The 25,931-nt window shown below is 46.2% G+C and overlaps 1 protein-coding gene across 1 annotated transcript in view; it reads right to left on the bottom strand.

The window, feature by feature from the left end:
- LOC126259933 (venom serine carboxypeptidase) overlaps window positions 1–25,931 on the bottom strand; it is a 136,046-nt gene that overhangs the window by 88,696 nt on the left and 21,419 nt on the right. The window contains exons 2-3 of the mRNA XM_049957025.1: window positions 23,673–23,856; window positions 11,519–11,665 (exon numbers count right to left, since the gene is read on the bottom strand). Coding sequence (XP_049812982.1) covers window positions 11,519–11,665; window positions 23,673–23,856 — 331 coding nt within the window. The remainder of the gene's footprint in view (window positions 1–11,518; window positions 11,666–23,672; window positions 23,857–25,931) is intronic.

The raw sequence follows: 25,931 nt of genomic DNA, 5'->3' as shown, positions 1-25,931 counted from the left end.
TGAAACATCACTTTTGCCTCCGAGTGAGCAGCATTGTAAACATCATCATTGGTTTGTTAGTGTTCCGTGATTTTTAATAAACTTGTGTATTCCATACTTTACTAATGATTTTTCCCCCCCTGATAGTAGACTTCACTACAGGAGGACGTATTTTCGAAGGCGGTGTACTTCTATTGTTAAAAAAGGAAATTACAACCAAAATTGCAGTGAGATATCAGATAATGTAAATTTTTGTCAATATACGCTCTTTTAAGAAGCTGAATTTGAATAGTTCAGCACTTGGAAGAATGTTTTATGAAATAATAATTGTTATCTTAAAAGGTAAAACTTTTCTCATTTCTGAAGTGAATATTATGCTCATCTTTCCTCTCCTAGTAATTATGATACAAAGTGCAAGCAAGAGAAGACTTAGGATTTTGAATGCTAGGTAGTACTGTGTGATCTCTGTTTAATAAAACAGTATTTTAGAATGAACAGATTCTCTTTTGTGAAAAGCGAAAATTTATGGAACTTGGGCTACCGACACAGACCATCATAGTTGTTCAGAATTGTATCCGTCTGACTTGCTCTTCAATAACAGCGTCAAGAATTTTTCAGAGCTACATTACGATGCGGATCTTGAAAAGCTGTTTCTTACACTGGCTGCTAAGAACTACTTTAACCTTGGGTGCACTCAATTGCACTCTGGAGATGTCACACATTACTGCAAAATTAATAATTTACTCTTTTCCAGATAAGAAGACAGTAATTAAGATTCACAGTACTAAATATTTAATTTTTGATGAAAAAGTTTCAATTCTCATATTCAAAAGTAACACCAAAGGACAGATTTATTTAAATCATTTAATACTAGGAAGGAAAGAGAACCTGTTAAGAGTAGGGGACAGTAGTTACAATCAATTTTTCAGCAGAAGGTTTGAGGCTGCCTGTCTGTTAGCTCTTTCTGCGCTTATCAGGAATACTTAAATAATTTTTCTAGTGGCCAATGACGCTCATTAGAGTGGGATGGCCACCCGACAGGCATCAGCCTCCGCAGCCATGAGAAGGACACCCACTACAACCGAGAGCCTGTGGGAGAGGTGCCGCTATGGGATGAATTCAGTTTTCAACCAGCGAGTCAGATAGATGGACCAACCATGGGTCACATAGCTGAGAACCTGCCACAGAACGGGGTCCCGGTGTGTGGCAGAGGCAACCTGTGCAGTTGCTATGGGAAATCCATGCAGTGTATCTTGGCAGGCTGTATCAATGTGAAAGCAGAGAACTTCCTGCTGATCCAACTCGGGATCAGGGCCTGAGGGGAGACACGACAAGGCATCTGCATTGGATTGTTGAGAGATGGGCTTATATCGGATAACATAATTGGGCTGAATAGGATTATCAAAGGCTTGTGATCAATGAGAAGAGTGAACTTCATCTCAAACAGGTAGATGTGAAACTTTTGAATGGCAAACACCATCACCAGAGCCTCTTTCTCAATCTGAGAATAGTTCCTCTGTGCTGGGGATAGCATCTTGGATGCATATGCAATGGACTGTTCTGAGCCATCATCATTCTTGTGAGCCAAGACGGCACCAATACCATAGGCTGAAGCATCGGCCACCAGAACCAAGAGGTGGTCCGATGGGAAGGGAGTAAGGCAAGGGGAGGACTTGAACATAGTTTTTAAGCGGAGAAAAGCTTGATAACAGGCAGGAGTCCAGTTGAAAGGCACCCCTTTGCGATGCAAATGATCAAGGGGCTGTGCAATGTCAGCAGCCTGGGGTAAAAGCTTTAAGTAGTAGTTAATCTTGCCCAAAAAAAACTGGGAGGTCAGATAAATCCTTGGGGCCGGGAAATGAGTTGATGGCCACGACATTGTGATCCAATGGAAAAATGCCCTCTTTACTGAGCCATTGCCCTAAGTATTAGATTTCTGGTTGAAAGAAACTACACTTTTCCAGTCGACAGCATAAGCCTGTGGCCTGCAGGGCATGAAATAGGGTACCAAGGTTTTGCAAATGCTCGTGGTGTGTACAGCTGGCGACCACAATGTCACTGAGATAACTGACACGAGCCGGGATGGGCTGTGTGAGCTGCTCCAGGTACCTCTGGACAATGGCCGGCACCGAGGAAATACCAAATGGAAGGTGCTTGTATTTATATAATTCGAAAGGCGTGTGTATGACATTGATTTTCTGGGAGTCCTCATCTAAAGGTAATTGGTAGTAAGCCTCCGCCAAGTCAATCTTAGAGAAGTACTTGCCAAGTGCATGTTTGGTGAGAAGGTCTTTCTGCCGGGGAATCAGATAAGTTTCTACCAGGGACAGTGCATTGATTGTAACTTAGAAATCCCCACATAGGCAAAGAGAGCCATTGGGTTTCCTGATCACCACTAACGGGGTTGCCCAAGCACTCACTTTCACTTTCATAGGCTCGAGGATGCCAGCAGCCTGCAGTCAATCGAGCTCTTGCTTGACTGCTGGACATAAGACCACCAGAATGGGTCAAGCCCAGAAGAACTGTAGCTGAGCACCTGGCTGGAGAGCAATGTGCACCAGGAAGTATGAAGCACACCCTAAGTCAGACAAGCAGAGAGGCACAGGCTGAGCACAGACTGTCAAGGTCCAGGAAAGGGACTGCAGTGGAAATGAACTTAACTTCATCAGAAATCGAAAAGCCAAACAGTGTCAAAGCATCGAGCCCACAAATGTTTGAAGTCGAGGGATGGTCAACCAAGGGTCAAGAGCTGGGGAACATGTTTATAGGTGGTCGAGAACAACTGCCCATGGAGGGTGTAAGAACCATCACCATACGCGACCAATTGCCAAGAGGTGGGAGGCAGCTCCAGGGAATCCAGGTGTGTATACATTGCCAGATTGGTCAAGGAGATGGTGGCCCCTGTATCGACCTGGAAACAAATGTCCACATTAAAAATGTAATGTGCAAGGAACATCTTCTGTGTCAATGGGGTGTCCAGTGGAACGACTGATCGCATACTGTGTACGGTATCCTGATGCCCCATGGGTGAGGGGCGGGAGCACGTGGAGCAGCTGCAGACAGACAGATTGGAGATGGGCACCTTTCTGACAGAGCATGTGATGGGGACAGACTGCACGAGAATGGGCGGAAAAGCACCACCGACAAGGGGCAACCAGCAGCTCTGAAGCCATAGTGACGTCCTACAAGGAGGAGTCTCGACAATGTTTCTCCGCTGCTTGTGCAATTTCAAAGGAGTGGGCTATGCACACAATGTCTTCCAGCGAGGGATTATTGAGTTTCAACACAACTGTGCGGACCTCTGGATCAGTTGCCAGTTGAATGACATCGTGAATCAAAGAGTCTGCATACAACGCCTTGCAATAGTGATTGGTGCAAGTGAAGTCACATTTCCGGCTGAGATCCTGCAAGTCCGTGACCCAAGAATGGTATGACTGACTGAGCTGTTTACGGTACTGGTGGAACTTAAGCCAAGGTGCCATGACATGGTATCAGTGGAAATAGCAGTTAGTTAGCAGCACACATATCTCGTTAAAGGAAAGGGCCATGGAGGCTGACAACGGTGCCAACTTGCAGAGCAGAAAAAAGTGTCTGGTGATGCCCAGGACAAAAATGACAACCGTTGTAGGGAGTCAGCCATGACCTGAAATGCTGTAAAATAATGTTTCAGATGATGCAAGTATGTTTCCCCATCTTCCTTAGGGTCGTTAAAGGGTGGAAACGATAGTGGGTGTGGGGGAGCATCAGAAACCGGGACACCCAGCAGCTGGTGCAGGAGGGCATCCCGTGCCGTGATTTTGTCCATCAGCAACTGCAAGGATTTTTTTTTTTAATGGTTTTAGGGCGCAAAACTGCTACGGTCATTAGCGCCCGGTCTGTGACTTAGGAAAAGGTAAAAAAACCGAACTGGAAACCAGCAGCAATGGGAACGAAGCTCAAAAAAAAATGGCAAAACTAAAAACGGGAGGAAAGCTTAAAAAACCACTATAGAAGGGGGGTTGTTTGTCCCCAAAAAGAGCTTCAAATGACTGACTTCATCTCACTGAGACTAATCAACTCAAGAACGTGATCTACTGAGCACGTGTTATCTGCTAAAATGGAAGATATATCAGGCGACAGCTGTAGACGGGCACGTAACGGAGCAAAATAGGGGCACTCAAGTAAAAGGTGTCTCACCGTCCACAGTTGAGAGCAATGAGGACAAAGCGGGGGAGGTTCACCACTTAAAAGATGTCGATGGCTAAAAAGACAGTGCCCTATCCGGAGTCTAGTTAAAATTACCTCCTCACGACGACGAGTTCGGGAGGAAGAGGTCCAAGCACAGGGACCGGCTTTCAAGTCCCGCAATTTATTATTGGGAAGTGTCGACCAATGTGCATACCATAAAAGAGTAACACGATGACATAAAACACTCTGTAGATCGGCAAAGGAAACCATACGAACAGCAGGCTGAAGAAGAGAGACTGCAGCCTTGGCCGCTATATTGGCCACCTCGTTTCCATGGATACCAACATGTCCTGGGATCCAGAGGAACGCCACAGAGACGCCTCCCAAGTGGCAGTCCTGAATCCAGTGGACCAGAGGGTGGAAAGGGTAGAGAGCTTGGAGACTGAGGAGAGAGCTGAGAGAATCTGAGCACATAATATACCCTACTCACTGATGGTGACAGATGTATTGGACAGCCTGGAGAACAGCGTAAAGCTCTGCAGTAAAAACAAAACACTGGTTGGGAAGCTAAAATCGATTAGGGGTGTCGCCAACAATATAGGCACTCCCAAAAACCAAATGATATTTTTGAGCCATCAGTGTAAATAAATGTGGCATCCCTCATTTGTGCGCATAGAGCAGCAAATGCCCGATGATAACAAGAGAAGGGGTACCATCCTTGGGAAATTGACAAAGGTCACGGAGCAGGCAGGTCCGGGGCCAGAGCCAAGGCGGCACTGTACCCTAAGTTGTCAAGAAAGTTTTAGGAAAGTGGAAGGAAAGAGAACGTAGCAGTTGACAGAAGCGGACTCCCGGTGGTAGTAGAGAGGAAGGGCGGCCTGCATACCTTAAATCCAAGGAGGCGTCGAAAAAAATGTCATGGGCCGGATTAGCAGGCATGGAAGACAGATGGTTAGCATAACGACTCAGAAGGACAACTCGCTGATTGAACAGCAGAGGTTCAGCAGTCTCAGCATAAAGGCTTTCCACAGGGCTGGTGTAAAAAGCTCCAGATGCTAAACATAATCCACGGTGGTGAACAGAGTCAAGACGCCAAAGAATAGACGGCCGAGCAGAGGAGTAAACTATGCTTCCATACTCCAATTTCGAGCGCACTAAGGCGCGATAGAGGCAGAGAAGGACCACTCGGTCCGCTCCCCAGGAGGTACCATTCAGGACACGGAGGGTGTTGAGGGATTGCAGACAGCGAGCTGAAAGATAGGAAACATGGGAGGACCAGCACAGTTTTCTATCAAACGTAAGACCCAAGAATTTAGCGATGTCCGCGAACGGTAGGTTGACAGGGCCTAGATGTAAGGAAGGCGGAAGAAACTCCGTACGATGCCAAAAATTGACACAAACGGTCTTACTGGGAGAAAAGCGGAAGCCGGTTTCAATGCTCCAAGAGTGGAGGCGATCGAGACATCCTTGAAGACGTTGTTCAAGAAGGCTGGTCTTTTGAGAGCTGTAGTAGATCACAAAATAGTCCACAAAGAGGGAGCGTGAGACATCTGGAAGGACACAATCCATAATTGGATTTATGGCAATGGCAAACAGTACAACACTTAGCACCGAGCCCTGGAGTATCCCGTTTTCTTGGGAGAAAGTAGTGTTCACCCGCACTTTAAACATGTGCTCTGCCATAAATTCATGAAGAAAAAGGGGCAGCCAACCTCGAAAGCCCCAAGAGAACAGTGTGTGGAGGATGCTTGTCCTCCAACAGGTATCGTATGCTCTCTCCAGATCAAAAAATAGTGCTACTGTTTGGCATTTCCGGAGAAAATTGTTCATGATATAAGTGGAGAGAGCAACAAGATGGTCAATGGCAGAACGATGCTTCCAGGAACCGCATTGGCCAGGTGTTAAAAGACTTCGGGACTCCAGCCACCAGGCTAAACGGCAATTCACCACACACTCCAAAACCTTACATACACTGCTCGTGAGAGAAATGGGGCGATAGCTAGAGGGAAGATGTTTGTCCTTTCCAGGTTTTGAAACAGGGACGACGATATCTTCCCGCCATCTTCTGGGAAAAGTACTGTTGGTCCAAATTCGATTATAAAGGCGAAGGAGGTAGCACAGACTATGGTACGATAAATGCAGCAACATTTGGATGTGGATACCATCCGGTCCTGGGGCGGAAGAGCGAGAAGAAGAGAGTGAGTGTTGGAGCTCCCGCATGGAGAAAACAGTATCATAGCTTTCACAATTTTGAGAGGAGAAAGCAAGAGGCCGCACTTCCGCTGCACATTTCTTCAGGAGAAAAGCTGGCGGGTACTGTGAAGAGCTCGAAATCTCAGCACAGTGTTGACCCAATGAGTTAGTGACAGGGTCCACTAAGGTATCATGAACTACAGTGAGCCCAGAGACTGGGGCGAAACTAGGCGTGCCAGATAACCATCGAATCCAACTCCAAACTTCCGAGGAGGGAGTGAAGGTGTTAAATTAGCTAGTAAAGAAGTCCCAGCTTGACTTCTTGCTGTCACGGATGACGCGACAGCATCACTCATGGAACTGCTTATAGCTGATACAGTTGGCCAAAGTAGGATGGCTCACGTATTGCATCATGGCATGCCACGTTCCACCAAGGAACTAGGGGGTGCTGGGGCAAATCGGAGGAGCGAGGTACTGAACGTTCCGCAGTTGTAAGAATAACTTCTGTAATATGAGTAACCTCATCGTCAGCACTAAGAAAGTGAAGGTCATCGAATGTCACTAGAGATGAAAAAAGTGTCCAATCGGCTTGGGCACATATATGGCAGTTGTGGCTGCAATCTAAGGACACATGGAAAGTGGTCACTCGAGTGTGTATCAGCAAGAGCGAACCACTCAAAGTGCCGAGCTAGCGGAACAGAACCGACCGAAAGGTACAAATGAGAGAAATTTGTCATGGAGGCAGACAAAAAAGTAGGGTCCCCAGTGTTGAGGCAAACAAGATCCGCTTGGTGGAAGACGTCTATCAATAGTGAGTAGTGAGCTGCACGGACAAGGACGCAGAGATCCCCAAAGCGGGTAGTGGGCATTGAAGTCCCCAACCAGCAAATAGGTGGGCGGAAACTGACCAAGAAGATGAAGGAGATCAGCTCTTTCCATTGGTGTGGACGATGGAATGTATACAGTACAAAGAGAGAAGGTGTATCCTGAAAGGGAAAGACGGACAGTAACAGCTTCGAAGGAACTGTTTAAGGGAATTGGGTGATAATGGACAGTATCACGGAGAAGAATCACGAGTCCTCCATGTGCCGGAGTGCCATCAACAGAGGGGGGATCAAATCGACTGACTGAAAATGAGGGAAAATAAAGCGATCGTGGGGATGCAGCTTCATTTCCTGAAGACAGATGATGACCGGAGAGTAGGATCGTAAGAGGATCGACAATTCGTCCCGACTGGCTCTAATGCCGTGGATATTCCGATGGATAATGGACATAGGGTGGACAGAAAAGGGAATAATCTTACCACGGATGCCCTCAACTCAATGACTGCTGAGAGCTGGTGGCCAACAGCACGGAACTGCATTCAGCCGAAGGCAGAAGATCCTGATCCATAGGTTGTTCAGGAGCAGCTCCTGCCACCAGCGATCGGCCGGTTGATTGGCCGCCAGCAGTGTGCCTTGGCGACACAGAAGACGGCAGAGGGCGGTTACCACTAGGTGGTGCTGTAGATGAGACACGCCGTGGCGGAGAAGGAGAGGAACTGGGTTTCTTATTAGCCTTCTTGGAAACAGGATGTCGAGATGAGGGAGGCATCGATGGTTGTGAAGTCGGGGTACGTAAAAAATCTTCACAAGTAGGCTCTTTTTTGGAAGGGTGAGCCGTACAGTGAGCAGGCGAAAGTGGGGATGTTGAACGGGCGATCTTTGCGCTGGCCGATCTGACGACCGTGGCACTAAAAGTGAGATCACAAGTCTGCGCGGCTGCCTCCTTTGTAGGCCGAGGAGAGGCAAGGACAGTGCTGTATTTACCTGTGTGAGGCACAGTGGGCTTTCGACTGGCGAATAACTTTCGAGCAGCAAATGTTGAAACCTTTTCCTTCACTCTGATTTCCTGAATGAGCCGTTCGTCTTTGAAAATGGAGCAATCTCTAGAGGAAGCAGCATGGTCACCCATACAGTTGATGCAACGAGGGGATGGAGGTAGACAAGCACCCTTTCGGGCATCCTTGCCACACGTAATGCATTTGGTCGGATTGGAACATGACTGGCGGGTGTGATTGAACCACTGACACCGATAGCAACGCATAGGGTTTGGGATGCAAGGGCGAATGGAAATTATCTCTCAGCCCGCTTTTATGTTCGATGGAAGTTGAACTCTGTCAAATGCCAAGAAGACAGTACGGGTTGGAACCAAGTCCTTGTCAACCCTTTTCATGACTATGAACAGCTGTTACGCCCTGGTCAGACAGGTAGTTTTGAATTTACTCTTCGGACAATCCGTCGAGGGAGCGTGTATAAACCACCCCACGTGATGAATTTAAAGTGTGGTGCGCTTCCACCTGGACAGGGAAGGTGTGTAGCAGTGAGGTATGCAGCAATTTTTGTGCCTGGAGGGCACTGACTGTTTCTAACAACAAGGTGCCATTTAGTAATCGGGAACAAGAGTTTACAGGATCTGCAATTGCATTGACACCTTTCTGAATAATGAAAGGGTTGACTGTGGAGAAATCTTGATCTTCAGCTGACTGAGAAACAACAAGGAACTGTGGCACTGATGGAAGAATTGTCCGTGACTGAGACTCTTAACATTCGCTTGTGAGCAGACACAGTAGATGATGAGGAAACCATTGCGAAAGTATCCCCCATGATTCCCAGTGTCTCCAACGATGCGCCTCCTTCCTTGTGGGGTCCCTCTCTGAGGACACTCCCCCCTTAGGTGATTGTTCACACCTCAGGTCACACCTCCCGAGATACAGACGGAGGGACCAATCGGCACTTTCAGAAGGTACCAGCTCGGGTAATCACCCCTCCCTGGGCCTGGCCATCATCAGGGGGTATGTACATGTCCTACCTGTCTACCCGGGGCAGGGAATTACGCGTTACTCCATCACCGGCTATGCATGGGAATGTGTGGGTTGGCCTTCAGACACGCACAGGGAGGAAAAAAGAGAAAGGGAGGAACAAAGAAAAGGAAAGGACAGAAGAGAGGTCTCAAACCCCACAGCGTAGAAGAGGGTAAAGAGAAGAGGTAAGGAAAAGAGAAGGACAGAGACTTGCCAGCAGAGAAAGCGAAGAAGAGAGACTGTTTGACAGTTCCAAGCGTCCCTCTCCGGACGTAGGCACTAAACATACTCCCAGAGGGGGAGAAAGGGAAGGGAACAGGCGAAGGTGAGGGGGGAGATAGGGGATGGGAAAGGATGTGGAAAAGGAAGGTATGCAACCCAGAAAGGAAAGAGGGCCACACTAGCTTAGGGTCCCGTGCTCGCTACGCACGTATCCACAAAAGATTTGTGAACCCCCTGGGGGCACAAGGATTGTTGTATGCCGTATAACTGGCATTATTGCTGCTGCTGCTGCCGTTGCTCCAGGAGACAGACCAACTTAGCCTCCATGCTACCAAACCTTTTACATCTTCGCCAATGTTATAGTCATGAGCGACCAGCAAGTGGTGCACGGGACAGACAAATGAGTAGGGGACGACAGACACTATGACCCACGAGGATACAACATGAGGCAAGTAAACAAGAACTGAGGTGATAAACATGGCGAGACAACAACAATGCAGAAGCACTCCAAACATGACAGCGAGTGCCAGGATTTCCAGGATCGCGTTGTGAGTCTGCCTAAATACATGACCATGGGAAATGTGATTGGCCACTGACTTCGCGTGGTACGGAGAGTGGCACACTCACATGGCGAGGATCATGGCGTGGGCACCTGCCAGAGCACAGAGCCCCTAGTGGACACCCAGGTCCATCCCTTCTGGCGCACATTCAACTTCTGCACCTTCCGACACCAGAATATTATATTTTAGATGTACACCAGGTCATGTTAACAATGATGATCTCACCTACATAGCCAAATCATCGTCACTTTTGACACACAGTGCTCTTTTCCCCTTAGTATCAGCATTTATAAAAGCATTTTTGATCTAAAAATATTCTGATCACTTAACAGTGTTACACAGATTTCATTTAAACCTTGAAGTTCTTCACAAACAATCAAGTTGTCTCTCAACATTCATGCATTGTAACAAATTCTGGTTGGTCTATATCTAGACATTTTGCCCTTCTGAGTCAAAGTTGTGTCCAGAGGGGGAGGATAGGGCTGTAGTGGAGGCGGGATGGTGCACTTGCTGCTGCCCCCCTCTCCACCTCCCTCACCGCCCACCGCACACACAAACAATTTCAGCAATAAAACTCACATGCCGCCTCAACAGACAGATGCATCAAGTCACTTTGAGACTGACGAAAGCCGTAATAAGTATTAACTCGCAGTAGTGAGTGCAAGCAGACATTTGTCAGGAAATATCGAAATTACACCTGCCCTCTCTCCTCTTCCTAGCTCAGATCACAGGGGTATGCTCTTGTTGTAATTAATAAAGTAATACAAGTGTCTTACTTTGAGGCTCTGTATAGTGTGGAATTTACTATCATTTATTTTACCTTTCCTGAAAGGAGGAAAAATTATATGAAGCCAGTTAATCTCACAAACACATGATGAGATGACAGGCCAGGTCCCGTCATCAACATTTCACCTGGAGTCACACTGCACATCTTGTTTTCTGCTGTGGTCAGTTATTATGACTCTGTACAATATCCAGCCATCAGAAGAGAACCATGCATTTCAAGAAGCCTTGTCAGGGTGAAGATGCAGGTCTGTTTGAGTACAGCCTGTCACTGGGAAATGCAACATAACATACCAGCCACGAAAGCCACAGCACATATAAGTACTGAAATTTAATTTTTTGTTGTTGTCTTATTTACAATGAAACTCTTGATGAGCTCCATTTATAATGCCTGGGGAAATAATGTTCTGTCTGCTAATAGGCAATGAGAGGATAGTATAAAGCTGCACAAATCAGCGAGAGATGAAATTACACAATTTCCATCCCTCAGAATCCCAAAAGCTCTAATATCTAGTTTTGAAATATTAAAATATGATGGAAAATAATGTGCCAGAAAACAGCGAGCAGTTGTGCATTTTTCCACATGCTAGTTCTCTACAAATGGACAAGAAATTTTACATGTGTGTACATTATAACTAATTATCCGTTCATCGTACAAAACCATCAGCAACTAAGCTCATTACCAACAATAATAAGAAAATTTAAAAAAAAACACACAATAAACACACATAAAAATATTTTTTGTGATAATTTTGAACGACAATTTACTTACCACCATATGATTCACCAGTGACATAGAAATCATTTTTCTGAAGCTCTGGAAAAAGTGTGAAGAACTGAACTAGAGCATTATAAAGATCTTTTCCAACAGCTGTTTCATTCCTGGCATATCCAGCATCATTCTCAGTAAAGCTGAATCCTGAACACACAGAACATAAAAGTAATAGTTTAGACTGTGTTCGAATAACATGACAAAATGGTAGAAATCATCAGAAAGCTTCTATCTGTATTTGACTAAATGGAATTTGGTACAAAATGTTCATTGATTACACTCCTCCCTATTGTAAGATTAATCTCTCTTAATGACTCCTGTTGTCTGGAATCAGTGCTAACTAGGCTAATAACTATTTTCTCCGGCATACAATAACATCCTTTACCTATTCATTTAACGATGGGGGTGACAGATTCTTGCACTAAGTGTCTCAACTACAAACTATTTTGAATCAGTTGACCAACCATCACCCAACAGTTGTGTCACAGTGCTTGTTCTTGTGAAGACTGATTCACATATTTGGCAATTGTGCAGTCACAAGAATGACAGGACGACACGCTAATGAAGTTTTTGTCAAAAGACCATTACAGACAATGGAGTGTACCAACTGAGTCAGCATGTTCATGTTTCACTACCACGACTGAAGCAGCAAAATCAGGAAAAAGAATCTGCCTCAAAAACCAATTTTTTTACATGAATTTACATCAAAAGGTAACAAATTCAGCATTACTACCTTTACATGCTAAAATGATGACTGAGGCACTGTGGAAAAAGTAGACTGCAGTGTGGCGATCAAAGGCTTTGGTCCTATCCCATTACAGTGCTCTAACTCACACGGCACTGGTTAATAGCTTGGGGGGGGGGGGGGGGGGATTATGTGACTAAGCAATGAGTTCATCAGTCCCGCAGTTCAAAAGATACATTTGTAAGACAGAGGCATCCACAAAAAGTGGGCAGATCCAGTCAGAGGGATCAAACTATAAAGCAAGAAAGCTAAAAACACATACAGCAGAAGGCATAAAAATGTAGGTCAAATCTAAAAACTGCAAAGACAGAGGGATAAATGAGCAGTCTTTGCATGAGGGAGTGGTCATGGTTTCCAGACCCAGGGAACACGACGAGAGTCCCAACCACAACCACAGTGCCCCTTTTCCAGGAGGAAAGAAAAAGCCTGTAACTCAAAATAAAAACCACTTTCACAAAGGAAACTGAGGACAAGTTCAGCCATCTGTGCGTTGTCCACTAATATTAAAGACAAGGAGTTTGGAAGGCAATACTTAACATGAAGGGCCAAAAGAAGGGGACATTCCACCAATATATGGGATACCGCCAGTCTGGCTCCACAACCAAATTGTGGGGGTGACTCATTATGCTACAGAAAACAATGAGTGACCCGAGAATGACCGATGCATAGACAGCATAAGACCAAGGACTCCTCCTGAGAAGAGTAGAAGGAAGAGAGCCAAACTGCAGTAGTCTCCTTGATTGAGCAGTGTTTATTACTGAGAGCAGTAGTGCACCAGATGTCATTCCACTTTTTGGCAAAATGAGATTCGATGAGGCAATGCATATCTGCACCTGGAATCACAAAAGGGAATGGGGGTAAGTATCTGCCTCTCTAACCAAATGATCAGCCAGCTCAGTCCCTGGGATGCCCACATGACTTGGGACCCAGAGAAAGACAACTGTGTAGGTGGCATGGCCAAAAGCAGAGAGGTCATGGATAGCAACACCAAAGGATGACGACAGTAGCATCGGGCTATAGTCGGTACATATTAAAATACTGTGGAGGGAGGCCTGAGTAACAAAATGGAGGGCTAGCAGCTAGCAGCTTGCTGTGAACACACTGCATGATCCTGGCAGTAAATGGTGTTCCATGCCAGTAGGAGATGAAAAAGTGTCTTACTTATAATTTTAGAATCATCAGTGTAGAAGATGGTAGTATCCTGGAACTCCTCAAGGATGGAACATACAGGACACTATTATATCATAGGGGCGACAGAGACCTTAGGACCCTGGAATAGGTTGGTCCTAACCCTTGGGGGTTGCAGGAGGAAATACATGGAGTACTTTCTGGTGGCTGGAGATAGAGATCCCAACAGAGGGAAGTTTAGTGCATTCCAACTGGCAATCCCATCTGAAGACTGGTATCAGGAGGAAGACATCCCTTGTTTGCAAATACGGGTACACGAGACAGAGTATATGACATGGCAACTGTGTAAGAAACCAGGAGTTGGCTCCATTGTATTCGTAGAGGAGGCTGTCAACAAGACTAGTGCAAAAGGCACTGATAGCCAGACGCACCCCATAATGATGAACAGGTCAAGTAGTTTCAGAGTGGAAGGAGCTGCTGGGCCATAAACCTGACAACCGTAAGTAATCTAATTGGACAAAACCAGAGCATGGTAAAGGAGCAGCACGGTCTGCACCCCAAGGCATGTGCGCCAGGAGGCAGAGAGCATTAAGCTTCCACAAGTAAGTAATCTTCAGGTGATGAATATGGGGCAGCCATGTCAGCTTTATGTCACAAAGAATGCCCAAGAAATGGGACTGAACTACAACATCTAGGCACTGGCTGCCTAAATAAAGTTCAAGATCAGATTTTACTTTAGGTCTACAGCAAAAATATGTAACCCAAGTTTTGAAGGAAGAAGAAAGGAAGCCATGGGAAACGGCCCACAAAGAGGCCCATCAGAAGGCACCTTGGAGCTGGCATTCAGCAGATGCTACTGAGTGGGAACTGCACCAAATGAAAAAATCGTCAACATACAAGACTGGGGTAACCGTTTTCCTGGGTCCAAGGGGTGACAAGTGAGGTGCCAACTCGAACCCAGAAGAGCTGGTGGGATAAAAACTTGCGGATAAAAATTGGAAAGGGACCGCAAAAGCCCGTCATGGAGGGTAACAAAAATGTGATGGTGCCAAACTGTGTCGTATGCCATCTGTAGGTCAAAGGAGACCCATCACAAGGTGCTGGTGGTTAAAAAAAGCCTGTCAGATTGCTGTTTCCAATCTGAGTAAATGGTCAGTTGTAGACTGTCCTCCCTGGAAGCCACGGTAATATGGGAACAGTAGGCCCCGAGATTCAAGTACCCAACATAATCTGAAGTTAATCATCCTCTCAAGCACTTTACAAATTATGGTGGTCAGGTTAATTGGTCAGTATCTGTCAAGAGATGTTGGATTCTTCACAGGCTTAAGGAAGGGATAACTATCCTGTCTTACCACTGCAAGAGGAATGCACCTCTGAGCCAAATGCGGTTGAAGACCCTGAGTAGGTCTTACCTCTGGGTAATGTCCAGGTGTTGGCTCATCTGGTTGTGAATGGAATTCAGGCCTGGGGCTGTGTCATGTGAAGAAGTAAAAGCCTGCATGAATTACCAGTCAGTGAGGGGTTCCCACAGGCTTCACCTTGTTGAGGGTTGAAACAGAGGGGGGGTTTCATCAACTCATCGTTTCTGCTGGACATAGGAACCGGGATAGGAAGAAGACGCCGATGCTGTTGCAACGTGTATCGTGAAGTGTTCTGCAAGGACCGATGGATCAGTACACAAGCACCCTGTAGGATACGACCCTGGACAGCTGACTGTTGCTGACAGCCCAGAAGGCTATGAATCTTGGAGCAAACCTGCGATGAAGAGGCATACATCCCCAAAGGGAGCAAACAAGCACTCCCAGCATTCCTATTTTCTCTGTTTAATAAGGTAGAGGGCCTTAGTTCAGAGATGCATAAAAATGATAAGGTTGATCTGTGAAGGGTGTTGTCTAAACCACTGCAGTGCCCATCAGCGGTCCTGGATAGTGACTGATGTCCTTGGCCCACCATGGTACTGGTCAACAAGGGGAAATTGTGGATAGGGGGATAGCAGTGCCAGCGGCTTGAAGCATAGTATCAGAGACGTCTTGTGCAACCACAGCAATGCAATGTGAGAGACATGTGTTTAAGTGCACAGCAGACACATACAAAGGCCAATTTGCTCTGCAGAATGCCCTATGTGGGGGCCTGTCTGCCTCTTGGTGGCAGGGGAATGACAGAAACATTGGAAAATGGTCACTCTCAGGGCAGCAGGGAGGGGGGGGGAGGGGGGCTTGTCCTGGGACTTAGATTTCTTCTTCTTCTTCTTCTTCTCCTCTTTTGTGGGCTGAGGAGGGCAGGGCACAGAGTGAGGGCAGGGCACTGAGGGAGGGCAGGCTTCTGCAAGAACCGGGGGCCAAAACAGATCGAGCGGCCTTGGGGCACACAGATAGTGTGTCTCATGGCCGAGTTGTGGCAGTTGGCTTCTGGCTTGAGAGATGCCAGGAGGGATGGATCCTGAACAGGAACTCCATCACCATTGGATGCCGAAGAAGGGGGAAACTTCTTTGGCGGGGGAGGGTGAGCGATACCTGGAGGGAAGGGCATGGAAACCGCAGGAAGAGGGAAGGAAAAGGGGGATGGGACGGAAGTAAGGAAGGGACATGAGGGGAAAGTATGAAACAGGGGGTAAAGTGACACTGAGTGGAGTCAGTTATATTTTTTGGCGAGCCTCTGCAGAAGACAGGTGACCCAGATACTTATTCTCTTGTATCTTCTTTTCTCTCTTCTACGCTGGGCAATCTCGTAAGTGTGGAGTCAGGCTGCCACTGCAATTTACACACACAGGTGGCAGAATACAGTGGCTTCCCTCATGGATTGGCTGTCCACAGTCACCACAAAGAGGGTTCCCCATACAGCAGGAAGACATATGCCCAAAATACAAGCACTGAAAGCACCTCATAAGTGGCGGGATGTACAGCTTCACGTCACTTCAGTAACACATGACCTTGACCTTCTCTGGGAGGGTATCTCCCTTGAAAGCCAGAATAAAAGTGCCGGGTCCTGTGCAGTTGTCTCTGAAATGACACTTCTGCACACGTCGAACAAAGTGAATGTCGCATCATCCCAGATTAGCCCAGAGTTCCTCATCAGTTTTCAGGATGAGGTCATGCTGGAAAATCACTCCCTGGACCATATTCAGTGACTGGTGAGGGGTAATAGAAGAGGGGAGCCCAACCGCATCTTACTAAAAGACTCCACTTCACCAAACTTGTCCTCAACATTCTCCACAAAAAACAATGGCTTTGTGGCAGTGAATGTGTTCCTGTCATACCTAATAAAGGCCCAGTAGTGGGGAAAGTGTTTCATCCCTAGACAGCGAGCCTGATCCTACTCCCAGGGCTTACCAAGGAAGGGAAGGCTGCAGTGTTGTACGAAGCAGCATTCAATGAGCATTCACCACTTGGAGAGATGACCGACCACGGAAGGGAAGGCTGCAGTGTCGTACAAAGAAGCATTCAATCGACATACACCACTTGGAGAGATGACCATTTGAGGAAAGTCAGATTTTTGTAGCTTGATACGCTTCATCTGCTAAGCATCCGGCTCAGATACCACCCACTCCGATCTGGAACTCTCCCCATGGGCACCACCCAGCCACAGCAAGGGCCACCTGGCACAGCAGCCATTGCTACGAGTTCTGATGCTCCAGAATAACAAGCAACCATTCCTTGGTGTACATGGGGAGGCAAAAGCTTAGGTATCAGTAGTGTGATCCCTGTGTGTCAGGGGCCCCAGCCAGATGGGTACATAACAGCTCCACAACACAACAAGGACTGCCTACACGTGCTGGTGACCCAGTGGGGTGGAGGGGCGCAATGGTAGGGAAGGAAGAGGGGAAGGAAGTGTGTGGGGGATGGGGAGGGGGGGTGGAAATCCATGCCACAGATGCTGGGGATGAAGTTCTTCTCCAAATGGCTCACACTAAAAACAGAAAATTTAGGAGTGATCTCAAACCCCAAGGGGAAGGCGGGAGGGGGGAGGGGGTGGGGACAAAATGCCAAAAAGGATGAAAAAGAATATGTAAGAGAAACAAAATTGCAAGGAATACAGGGAACCAGGTGGACAGCCAGATTAAAATAAATAAGAACACAGAGAGGGGAGGAGGGGGCAGTGAGGATGGGGAAGGAGGGACACAGAAGGAAATGCAGCCAATGAAGGAAGAATGGGCTGCAATAGGTCAGAGCCCGGTTTGTTTCATTTTGTTTTAGGGTGCAAAAACAACTAGGGTCATACGTGCCCATGCCAGAATAGTAGATCATGGAGAGAGAGAGAGAGAGAGAGAGAGAGAGAGAGAGAAAAGGAGTTAAAAAATGACTACTCTTTGAACCCAACTGATGGAAGGAAAGACAGCTAAAAACAGGGATTTGGAATAAGGACCATAAAATATGCCACAGAGAAATGGAGAGCCTGAACTAAAGATTAAATGTCCTTTGCCATACTGCTATGATGGATAAAAAGTGAAACGCAGTCAACAGTCTGCACATTATTTGCTAAACAGGCCAATAACTCATACAGTGATTTAAAAAAAGACCACTCCATGAGGAAATGGTGAACTGTCAAAGGTTGAGGGCAATGAGGGCAAAGTGGTGGGAGAGCACCACTTAACGAATGATGATGGCTAAAAAGACAGTGCCCGATAACAACCACGTTAAAATGATCTCCTCACGCCAAAGAGAGCCGAGAGGAGGTCATTGAAGCTGCTGGGAAAGGTTTAATTTCCCAGAGCTTGTTCCCATGAAGGGAGGACCAATGGTGATGCCAAAGCGACACCACCTGCTTACAGATGCCAACACAGAGCTCACTGCAGGGGATGGAAGAATTAACGGGCCAAGGTAGGAGAACTGCAGCCTTGACAGCAGCTTCAGCAACCTCGTTTCCCATCAGACCGACGAGACCAGGAACCCATATAAACATCACAGTGGATCCATCAAGAGCAAGCAAGTGACAGCTTTCCTGGATCCATTGCACTCAGGAATGGATGCTGTACAGCACACTGAGGCTCTGAGGAGCACAGAGAGTAGGAGCAGATGACAACTGAAAAGCCTATGTCTCCAGATGTACTGCATGGCCTGAGACAGGGCAAAGAGCTCTGCTGTAAATACTGGGCAGTGTTCTAGAAGCCGATACTGAAAAATGTCAGTGCCAATGACGAAGACACACCCGACCACGGTCAGTCTGATAGCCATCACTGTACACAAAGGTACTGTCGTGAAGATCTGTGTGAGGGTTGTGAAACTTCCAGCAATAGAGTGAGGCTGGAGTAGTGTCCTTAAGAAATGAATGAAGGCTAAGATGAACACAGGCTGCTGCATGAAGCCAAGGTGGTAAAGAGTTCACACACATCGGGAAAGTGGCAGGTAGTTTGAAGTTAAGCTGCTGGGGCAAGAGCCGAAAGTGAACTCCAGGAGGCAACAGAGACGAGGGATGCACCCCATACTGGGGATCAAAGGAGCCATCAAAGGAGGAGGCATGGGATGGGTGACCAGGCATGGCATGTGCATCTACTGAGAAGAAAGTTACAGGGGTATGACAGTGGTAGTTCGGCAGCTTCTGCATACATCTCTCCACCAGGTTAGTGTTTAAGGCGCCAAACACATGCAATGATGGTGGATTGTATTGAGACAGCAAAAGATGGACAGACATGCAGATGCATAAACGAAACACCCATAGTCTAATTTTGAATGGACAAGGGACTGATACAAATGGAGGAGTGTGGTCCAATGTGCTCCCCAGGAAGTACCGCTGAGTACACATAGGACTGAGGGGCAGTGTGCAGCGGGCTACCAGGTAAGACATGTGGGAGGACCAAGAAAGTTTCCTATCGAGCATGAGCCCCAGGAATTTTGTAATGTCAACAAACAGAAGAGCAACAGGCCCAAGGTTTAAAGATGATTGAAGAAACCAATTGCACCACCAGAAATTCATACGAATTGTTTTGTCAGTGTAAAAGTGAAAGCCATTGTCCATGCTCCATGAGTAAAGATGATCGAGACACCACTGGAGATGCCACTCAAGGAGACAAGTCCATGGAGAACTACAACAGATCACAAATTTGTCAACGAAAATGGAGCCAGTGATGCCCAGTGGGAGACAGGCCATAATAGGCTTAATGGCAACAGCAAAGAGGACGACACTCAGGACAGAACCCTGAGGCATACCATTTTCCCAGAAAAAGGTGTCCAACAAGGCAGAACCCATACGTACCTTGAAAACACTGTCTTTTAAAAATTCCTGGAGGAAACGAGACAGGTGGCCACTGAAGCCCCATGTTTAGAGAGTACGGATGATACCAGTCCTCCAGCAGGTATCATAGGCTTTCTCCAAATTGAACAACCCTGCCACAGTCTGGGATTTCTGCACAAAATAATTCATGACATGGGTGGACAAAGTGAAGAGTTGGTCAACTGGAGAACGAGACTCGTGCCACCATACTAGCCAGGTATGAATCATACATTCCATCACCTTGTAAGCATAGCTGGTGAGAGAAATGGGGTGGTAGCTAGAAGGAAGGTGTGTCCTTACTGGGCTTAGGTATGGGTATGAAAGTGGCTTCACGCCAATGTCTGGGAAATGTGCCCTCTGCCCAGACGCGTTTGTATGAGTGAATGAGGAAGAGCTTGCCCGCAAGAGAGTTTTTGCAACATGTGAATGTGAAAATTGTCTGGCCTCGGGTGCAGGACCGGGATGAAGTAAGAGTATGCCCTAGCTTCCTCATAGTAAAGGTAGCATTGTGGCACTCACAATTCTGAGAAGAGAAGGGTATCGCCCGAGCCTCCTCCACTCGTTTCCGATGGGGGAAGGCAGAGTGACAGTGGGAAGAGCTTGAAATTTCTGCAAAATGGCAGCCCAAGGTGTTGGAGATAGCAATAGGGTCCATGATGATACTGTCTGCCACTGTCAGGGTGGAAATTGGTGAATGGATCTTGGTCCCAGAGAGCCTTTGGAGATTGGCCCACAAGACAGAGGAAGTGAATGAAATCCAGCTATCTTTTTTGCTAGCCTGAAGAATGTGACAACACTTTGCACACATCAGTTTATAATGAATGCAGTTAGCCATTGTAGGATGATGGTTAAAAATGTGCAGGGTACGTCTCCACATGCAAATTGCATCATGGCATGCCTCAGTCCACCAAGGGACTGGGAGATGGCATGGTAAAGAGGAAGTGTGAGGAATGGAATGTTCTGCAGCATTAAGGATAACATTTGTGAGATATTCCACCTGGTCATCACAACTGGGGAAATCATTTTCTCCAAAGGTCACCAGAGAGGATGAAAGCCACTGGTTGGCCTTAGAAAGCTGCCATTTGGGTGTGCACATAGGTGGGATACGATTCAGTAAACGGATAGCACATGGGAAATGGTCACTTGAGTAAGTGTCAGACAGAATGGACTACACAAGAGGATAGGCAAGCTGGGCAGTGCAGAGGAAGAGATCCAAATGGGAACAAGTGTGCATGGAGTCTGAAAGGAGCACAAGTGCTCCCGTGTTAAGGCAGATCAGGTTAAATTGACTGAGAAGGTCAGCCAAGAGGGCACATCTGTGACAGGTTCTGGGAGAACCCCAAAGGGGATGGTGCACATTAAAATCACTGAGCAGTAGGAAGGGCTGAGGGTATTACCCAGTAAGCTGGAGGAGGTTTGTCCTGGTGACACCAAATGATGGAGGGATGCATATGGTACAAAGGGGAAGAGTCAAGTGAAGAAGGAAAAGACGAACTGCAACAGCTTGAAGCTGGTTTGACTATGAATGTCATCCCAGATGAGCAGCACGACTCCCCCATGACATGGATTACCGTCCTCTGGCAGAAGGCCAAAGCAGACTGGGAAGAATTGCATGAGCTCAAAACAGTCTTGAGGACGCAATTTTGTTTGTTGGAGGCAGAGAACAAGCAGATTCTGCAATTCTAACAGCCGCCATAAGTCCTCTTTGTTGGATCAAAGACTGCGAAGGTTCCATTGGAGGTGAGTCACAATGAGGAAGGGGAAGGAGGGAAAAAATGAAAGATTGTCACCTTTGCGGCTGGCGAGTGCCAGCCTTCCAATACTCACTGCTACAGGGCACAGAGGCTGAAGGATCCTGCTCCATGAGATCTACAGAGGCATCTGCGTTCTCCTTTTGTTGGTCTGCGGAGTCCAGGACAGAGAAATGGTTTGCAGTGTGCACCGGAAACATGGACGTCGGCCGGTTGAGGGTATCACATGGCAACTCCTTCAAAGAGGATCTCCAAGTCAGTGAAGGAGAAGATGGTTCGCCTTTGTTTGACTTCTTGGAGCCTCAGTAGTTGGCAGAGAGAGATTCATATGTTAGTTGGCTGGACAGACATAGGAAGTCTTTGTGGAAGTATTCCTGCTGTCCTCTCCGGCCTGCTGGTTGTGTAGCAGCTGACATCGCCCCGTGAGGTGAAAGTTTGGTGTCTTGTTGCACAGCTGGAGGAGTAGACAGGGCTGCTACCATGACACTGGGCGATTTTACAACTGGAATGCTGAATATGAGGTTGCATGTCTGCATGGTGAAGTCCTTCGCGGAGTGGGAAGCAGCAAGAACAGTACTGTAAATACGGGATGGTAGAACGCAAGGTTTCTGACTAGCCAACAACTTCCTAGCAACTGGGTAAGGTTCTTTTTCCTACACCCCCTGGATAGCCAGCTCAACAATATATACAGGACAATCTCGGGAGGAAGCAGCATGGTCACTACTGCAGTTGATACAGCAGGGAAAATAAGGTGGACAAATGCCCTTGTGAGCATCCATACCATAGGTGACACCTTTTGCTGGGTGGCGACAGGATACTCGAGTGTGGTTGTAAAGATGTCACTCATAGCAGCACATTGGGTTAGGAATGTATGATCTGACTGTGATAACTTCATAACCTGCTTTGATCTTTGATGGAAGCACAACTTTGTCAAAAGTGAGAAAAAGAGTGCATGTGGGCACTAAGGAGGCATCTACCTTCTTCATCACCTGATAGGCTGCAGTGACACCCTGATCAGAGAGTTATGTTTGGATTTCTGCCTCAGACCACGGGAAGAATTCAGCATTCGATGGGCCTCAACACAAACAGGATAGCTGTGGAGTAGCGAAGATGGAGGCAGTTGTGCTCGAGAATCTGAAGTAGTCTCCAAAAGAAAAGTGCCATTTCAAAAACGAGAGCAGGAGTTCACAGGTTCCAGCAATGGCATCAACACCTTTCTGAATAGTAAACAGATTTACCGTAGCAAAGGACTGACCATCTTCAGTATGTGAAACCATGAGGAACAGTGGTGCAGTTGGGAGGGTCTTAATTGTTAGCCTCATTCTGTTTATGTTTGGTAGACACTGACTGTGAAGATGATGGCTGGCTCATTGTGAAAAAATCTCCCATCATTGCCAGCATTTCTGATGGCATGCTCCTTCCACCTGGTGCCCCCCCCCCCCCCCCACACACACACAGAAGGGGGCGCATCCGCCTTAGGTGACTGTTCACACCTCAGGTCACACCTCCCAGACATCTGACAGAGGAACCAATTGGCATTTTGGGCAGGTAGCAGCTCAGGCAATAACCTCTCCCTGGGCGTGGCAAACCCTACCTGTCAACCCTGGGCTGGGAATTACACGTTACCTAGTCGCCTGTTATGCATCAGACACTTGGGCTGGCCTTCAGGAGCACACAGGGAGGAAGAAGAAAAAGAGGAACCTCTAACACTGAAGCAGAGGAAGGAAAGGAGAAGGGGAATGAAGAAAGAAAAAAAGTAATGTAAAACTGTGGAGAGACTGTTCTGATATTGGCTACTGAATGTGCAGAACATTTCCAAAACATCTCACACGTGTTCCCCAAGAGATGGGAAAAAGAACAGCAACAGGATAAACATGCAGCATGGAAGGGAAATGATACTGCAAAGACTGGGGCTATATGATAGCCAAGCACAAACCCACCAAACAGCAGCGAGCCCCCTGGGGTGTCAGGGCTCCATGTGCGCCACATATAAACTCACAAAAGAATTGTGAACCCCCTGGGGGAAACACAGCACTGAGTTTTATGCAGTTTTTGGACAACAAAACTGTTTTGAAGTTACGCTACTCATTGAATACGGTCCCCTGTGACCTTAGTCTGGTTCCCCCAGACGTGTCTTTGGGAGATAAAAAAGCTCAGGAAAGGATTTATAATTACTTCTTTGTCAACCTAACACCCTGCCCTTCCATAGGTGTGCACGTGAGGGAATGCACGCACACTCATTTTTTTCATATGTATATAACTATTTCCTGTATGTCCTTACGCTGACTTAAATAGTGTTTTGGTTCAAGAAGTCACAGATTACCTGTCCCAACTGGATTGTCAATGTATATGACAGAATGAGTTTTAGTCCAAGAATATTTCCTTCTCCTCAGGAAGTTCCATCGAGTGATTGAAAATGGTCCATTTTCAGTAAAGAGACCAAAAAGTGATGAAGCTCCTGGCCCTCCTTGTAACCACAGGATCACTGGTGCAGTTGCAGCACTGGTCTGAAACAAATCATGGAAAGTTACCACTGACTTATTTCAGTGAAAGAGAGAATTACAACTTATTAAATAATTTAGTTACAAGTTGAGAAGCTCACTGATATCAAAGCATTCTGGTAAAGAAGAGATTACCTGAATAGTGTACATTATCATGGAAGTGTATGAAGTGAAATATATGTTTTGCTATGTATACAATAAAAATTAAATTTACAAAAGTATGAGACATCTCAAAAGGAAGGGGCAACTGATTGGGAAACGTATTTTATCATCAGCCTGGACTTGTGTAGTAGCAGGCATAGATCCTATGTGTGTGAGCAGCCAAAGTTTCTCATACCACTGTTGCATTCCACATGACACATGATTTCAAATAACCTATAAAACAAACTGTTCTCCAGCATCTGAATAATGGTAAGTGATTCAGCTTATTGGTGTAGAAGGGCATAATGCAGCCAACATTTACCATTTACTGGGATACTTTAGGGCCTTTAGTACCTAATGAAGAAAAAAATAAGGCAATTCAAAAAGGCAGTAGAAATGTACGTGGTGAATGAGAACAATATTTCTGTTCATTTTAAAAGCTTATTGGATCAAATGTACTTTTACTATACATAATGATATGGCTTCTGATGCCATAGATGTGCAGTGTATTCGAAAGTGTGTGTGTGTGTGTGTGTGTGTGTGTGTGTGTGTGTAGTGAGAGAGAGAGAGAGAGAGAGAGAGAGAGAGAGAGAGAGGGGGGGGCATTACCAAGAAGGTGGCTCCCTCTTGTGGCAAATTTCTAAATCCAGTAAGCCATTTGTGTTGTTATTTGTGAAGTAGGTTTCAAGATCATTCTACTTCTTGTACTAATTCTCAATATTGACCCCTTGGTGAAATTTAATAGCAGAATGTTTTATTAATAAATGAGGAACACGTTATCTACCATTTATTTCCTATGCAGTTATTTCTGATTATGTGAAATACCACAAGTGGGGCAAGATTATGTGATTTGTTGCTTCTTTCCACATCAGTGACAGCTTTATGTGGGGCTGTAGGGAAGACAAACTGTGAGGATCAATTAGGAGCAATATGTCATTTGAAAAATGGAGACTTATGATACACAAAATTGTTTTTATGACTTATTTTTGTTATAGTCTTCTATATGGTTTTGTGCTCACGAGACGAGTGTTTGTGTGTAGTTGTCAGTCAGTCGAACAGTCACTTGGTCAGTCAAATGTTCATGAATTTCAGTCTGAAAAGGTGAAGTGCGAGACAGGAAGGAAAGCAGTGAGTACTTGGGTGTGGGAAGCCACTGTTTCTAGGCTGGTGAGGATAGAGGGAGTTTTCTGATGTGGTTTTCAGTGTTTTGACTAATATGACCAAGAAGGGCTTTGTTGGGTTAATAGAAAAATGTACTGAGGAGGTTTCTGTCAAAGTTTCAATTTAATTTACACCATGTAGGTATTTGGGGAAAAGGGGTTTTAATGATTTGGTAATAAATTATGGAGTTTAAAAAAATGAAGGGGTCAGCAGAAAAAGTGCTAAACCACAGTGGTGAATTAAAAAACAACAGATAAGGTGATCAGACTAATCCTTACTAAATTGAGGGCTAGCAATTTCTTCCACTGATGCCTTCAATTATGAGACAGCTAGTTGTACTGATATGTTGAGGGTGGTTAAATGTGTTTTGATGAGGAGAAAGAGAAGGTGCTACTATTTATCATTGTCCCATGTAGATAAGTACTGTTGATGGAACAGTTTGCCTGAGGACTACTGTTGGTTGGTTGGTTGGTTTAAAAGAGGCAGAGAGGGACCAAACTGCTAGGTCATCGGTCTCTCATTCCGATGAAATTAATTCCACAAGGGTGGGAGTAAAATAATTGAGACTTACAAAACACAGCTGGAAGAAAGGAGAAAACCATAAGAATGACAGGAGGGCAACAAACACTAAAATGGACAAAATCGGACAAGAAAAACGTAGAGCTGCAAGAAACATGTAGAAGAGAGCACAACAAGAGAGCAGATTGCCATGGCTGGCTGACCATGAGAATACAAAGGAGAAGCCAGCCACTCTGCAACACATTAAAACCTCCATCCTA

The sequence above is a fragment of the Schistocerca nitens genome, chromosome 5 (genome assembly GCF_023898315.1).
Source record: "Schistocerca nitens isolate TAMUIC-IGC-003100 chromosome 5, iqSchNite1.1, whole genome shotgun sequence".
Taxonomy (NCBI): Eukaryota; Metazoa; Arthropoda; class Insecta; order Orthoptera; family Acrididae; genus Schistocerca; species Schistocerca nitens.
The sequence above is the reverse complement of the archived record's forward strand: the minus strand, read 5'-3'. Positions and strand labels throughout refer to the sequence as shown.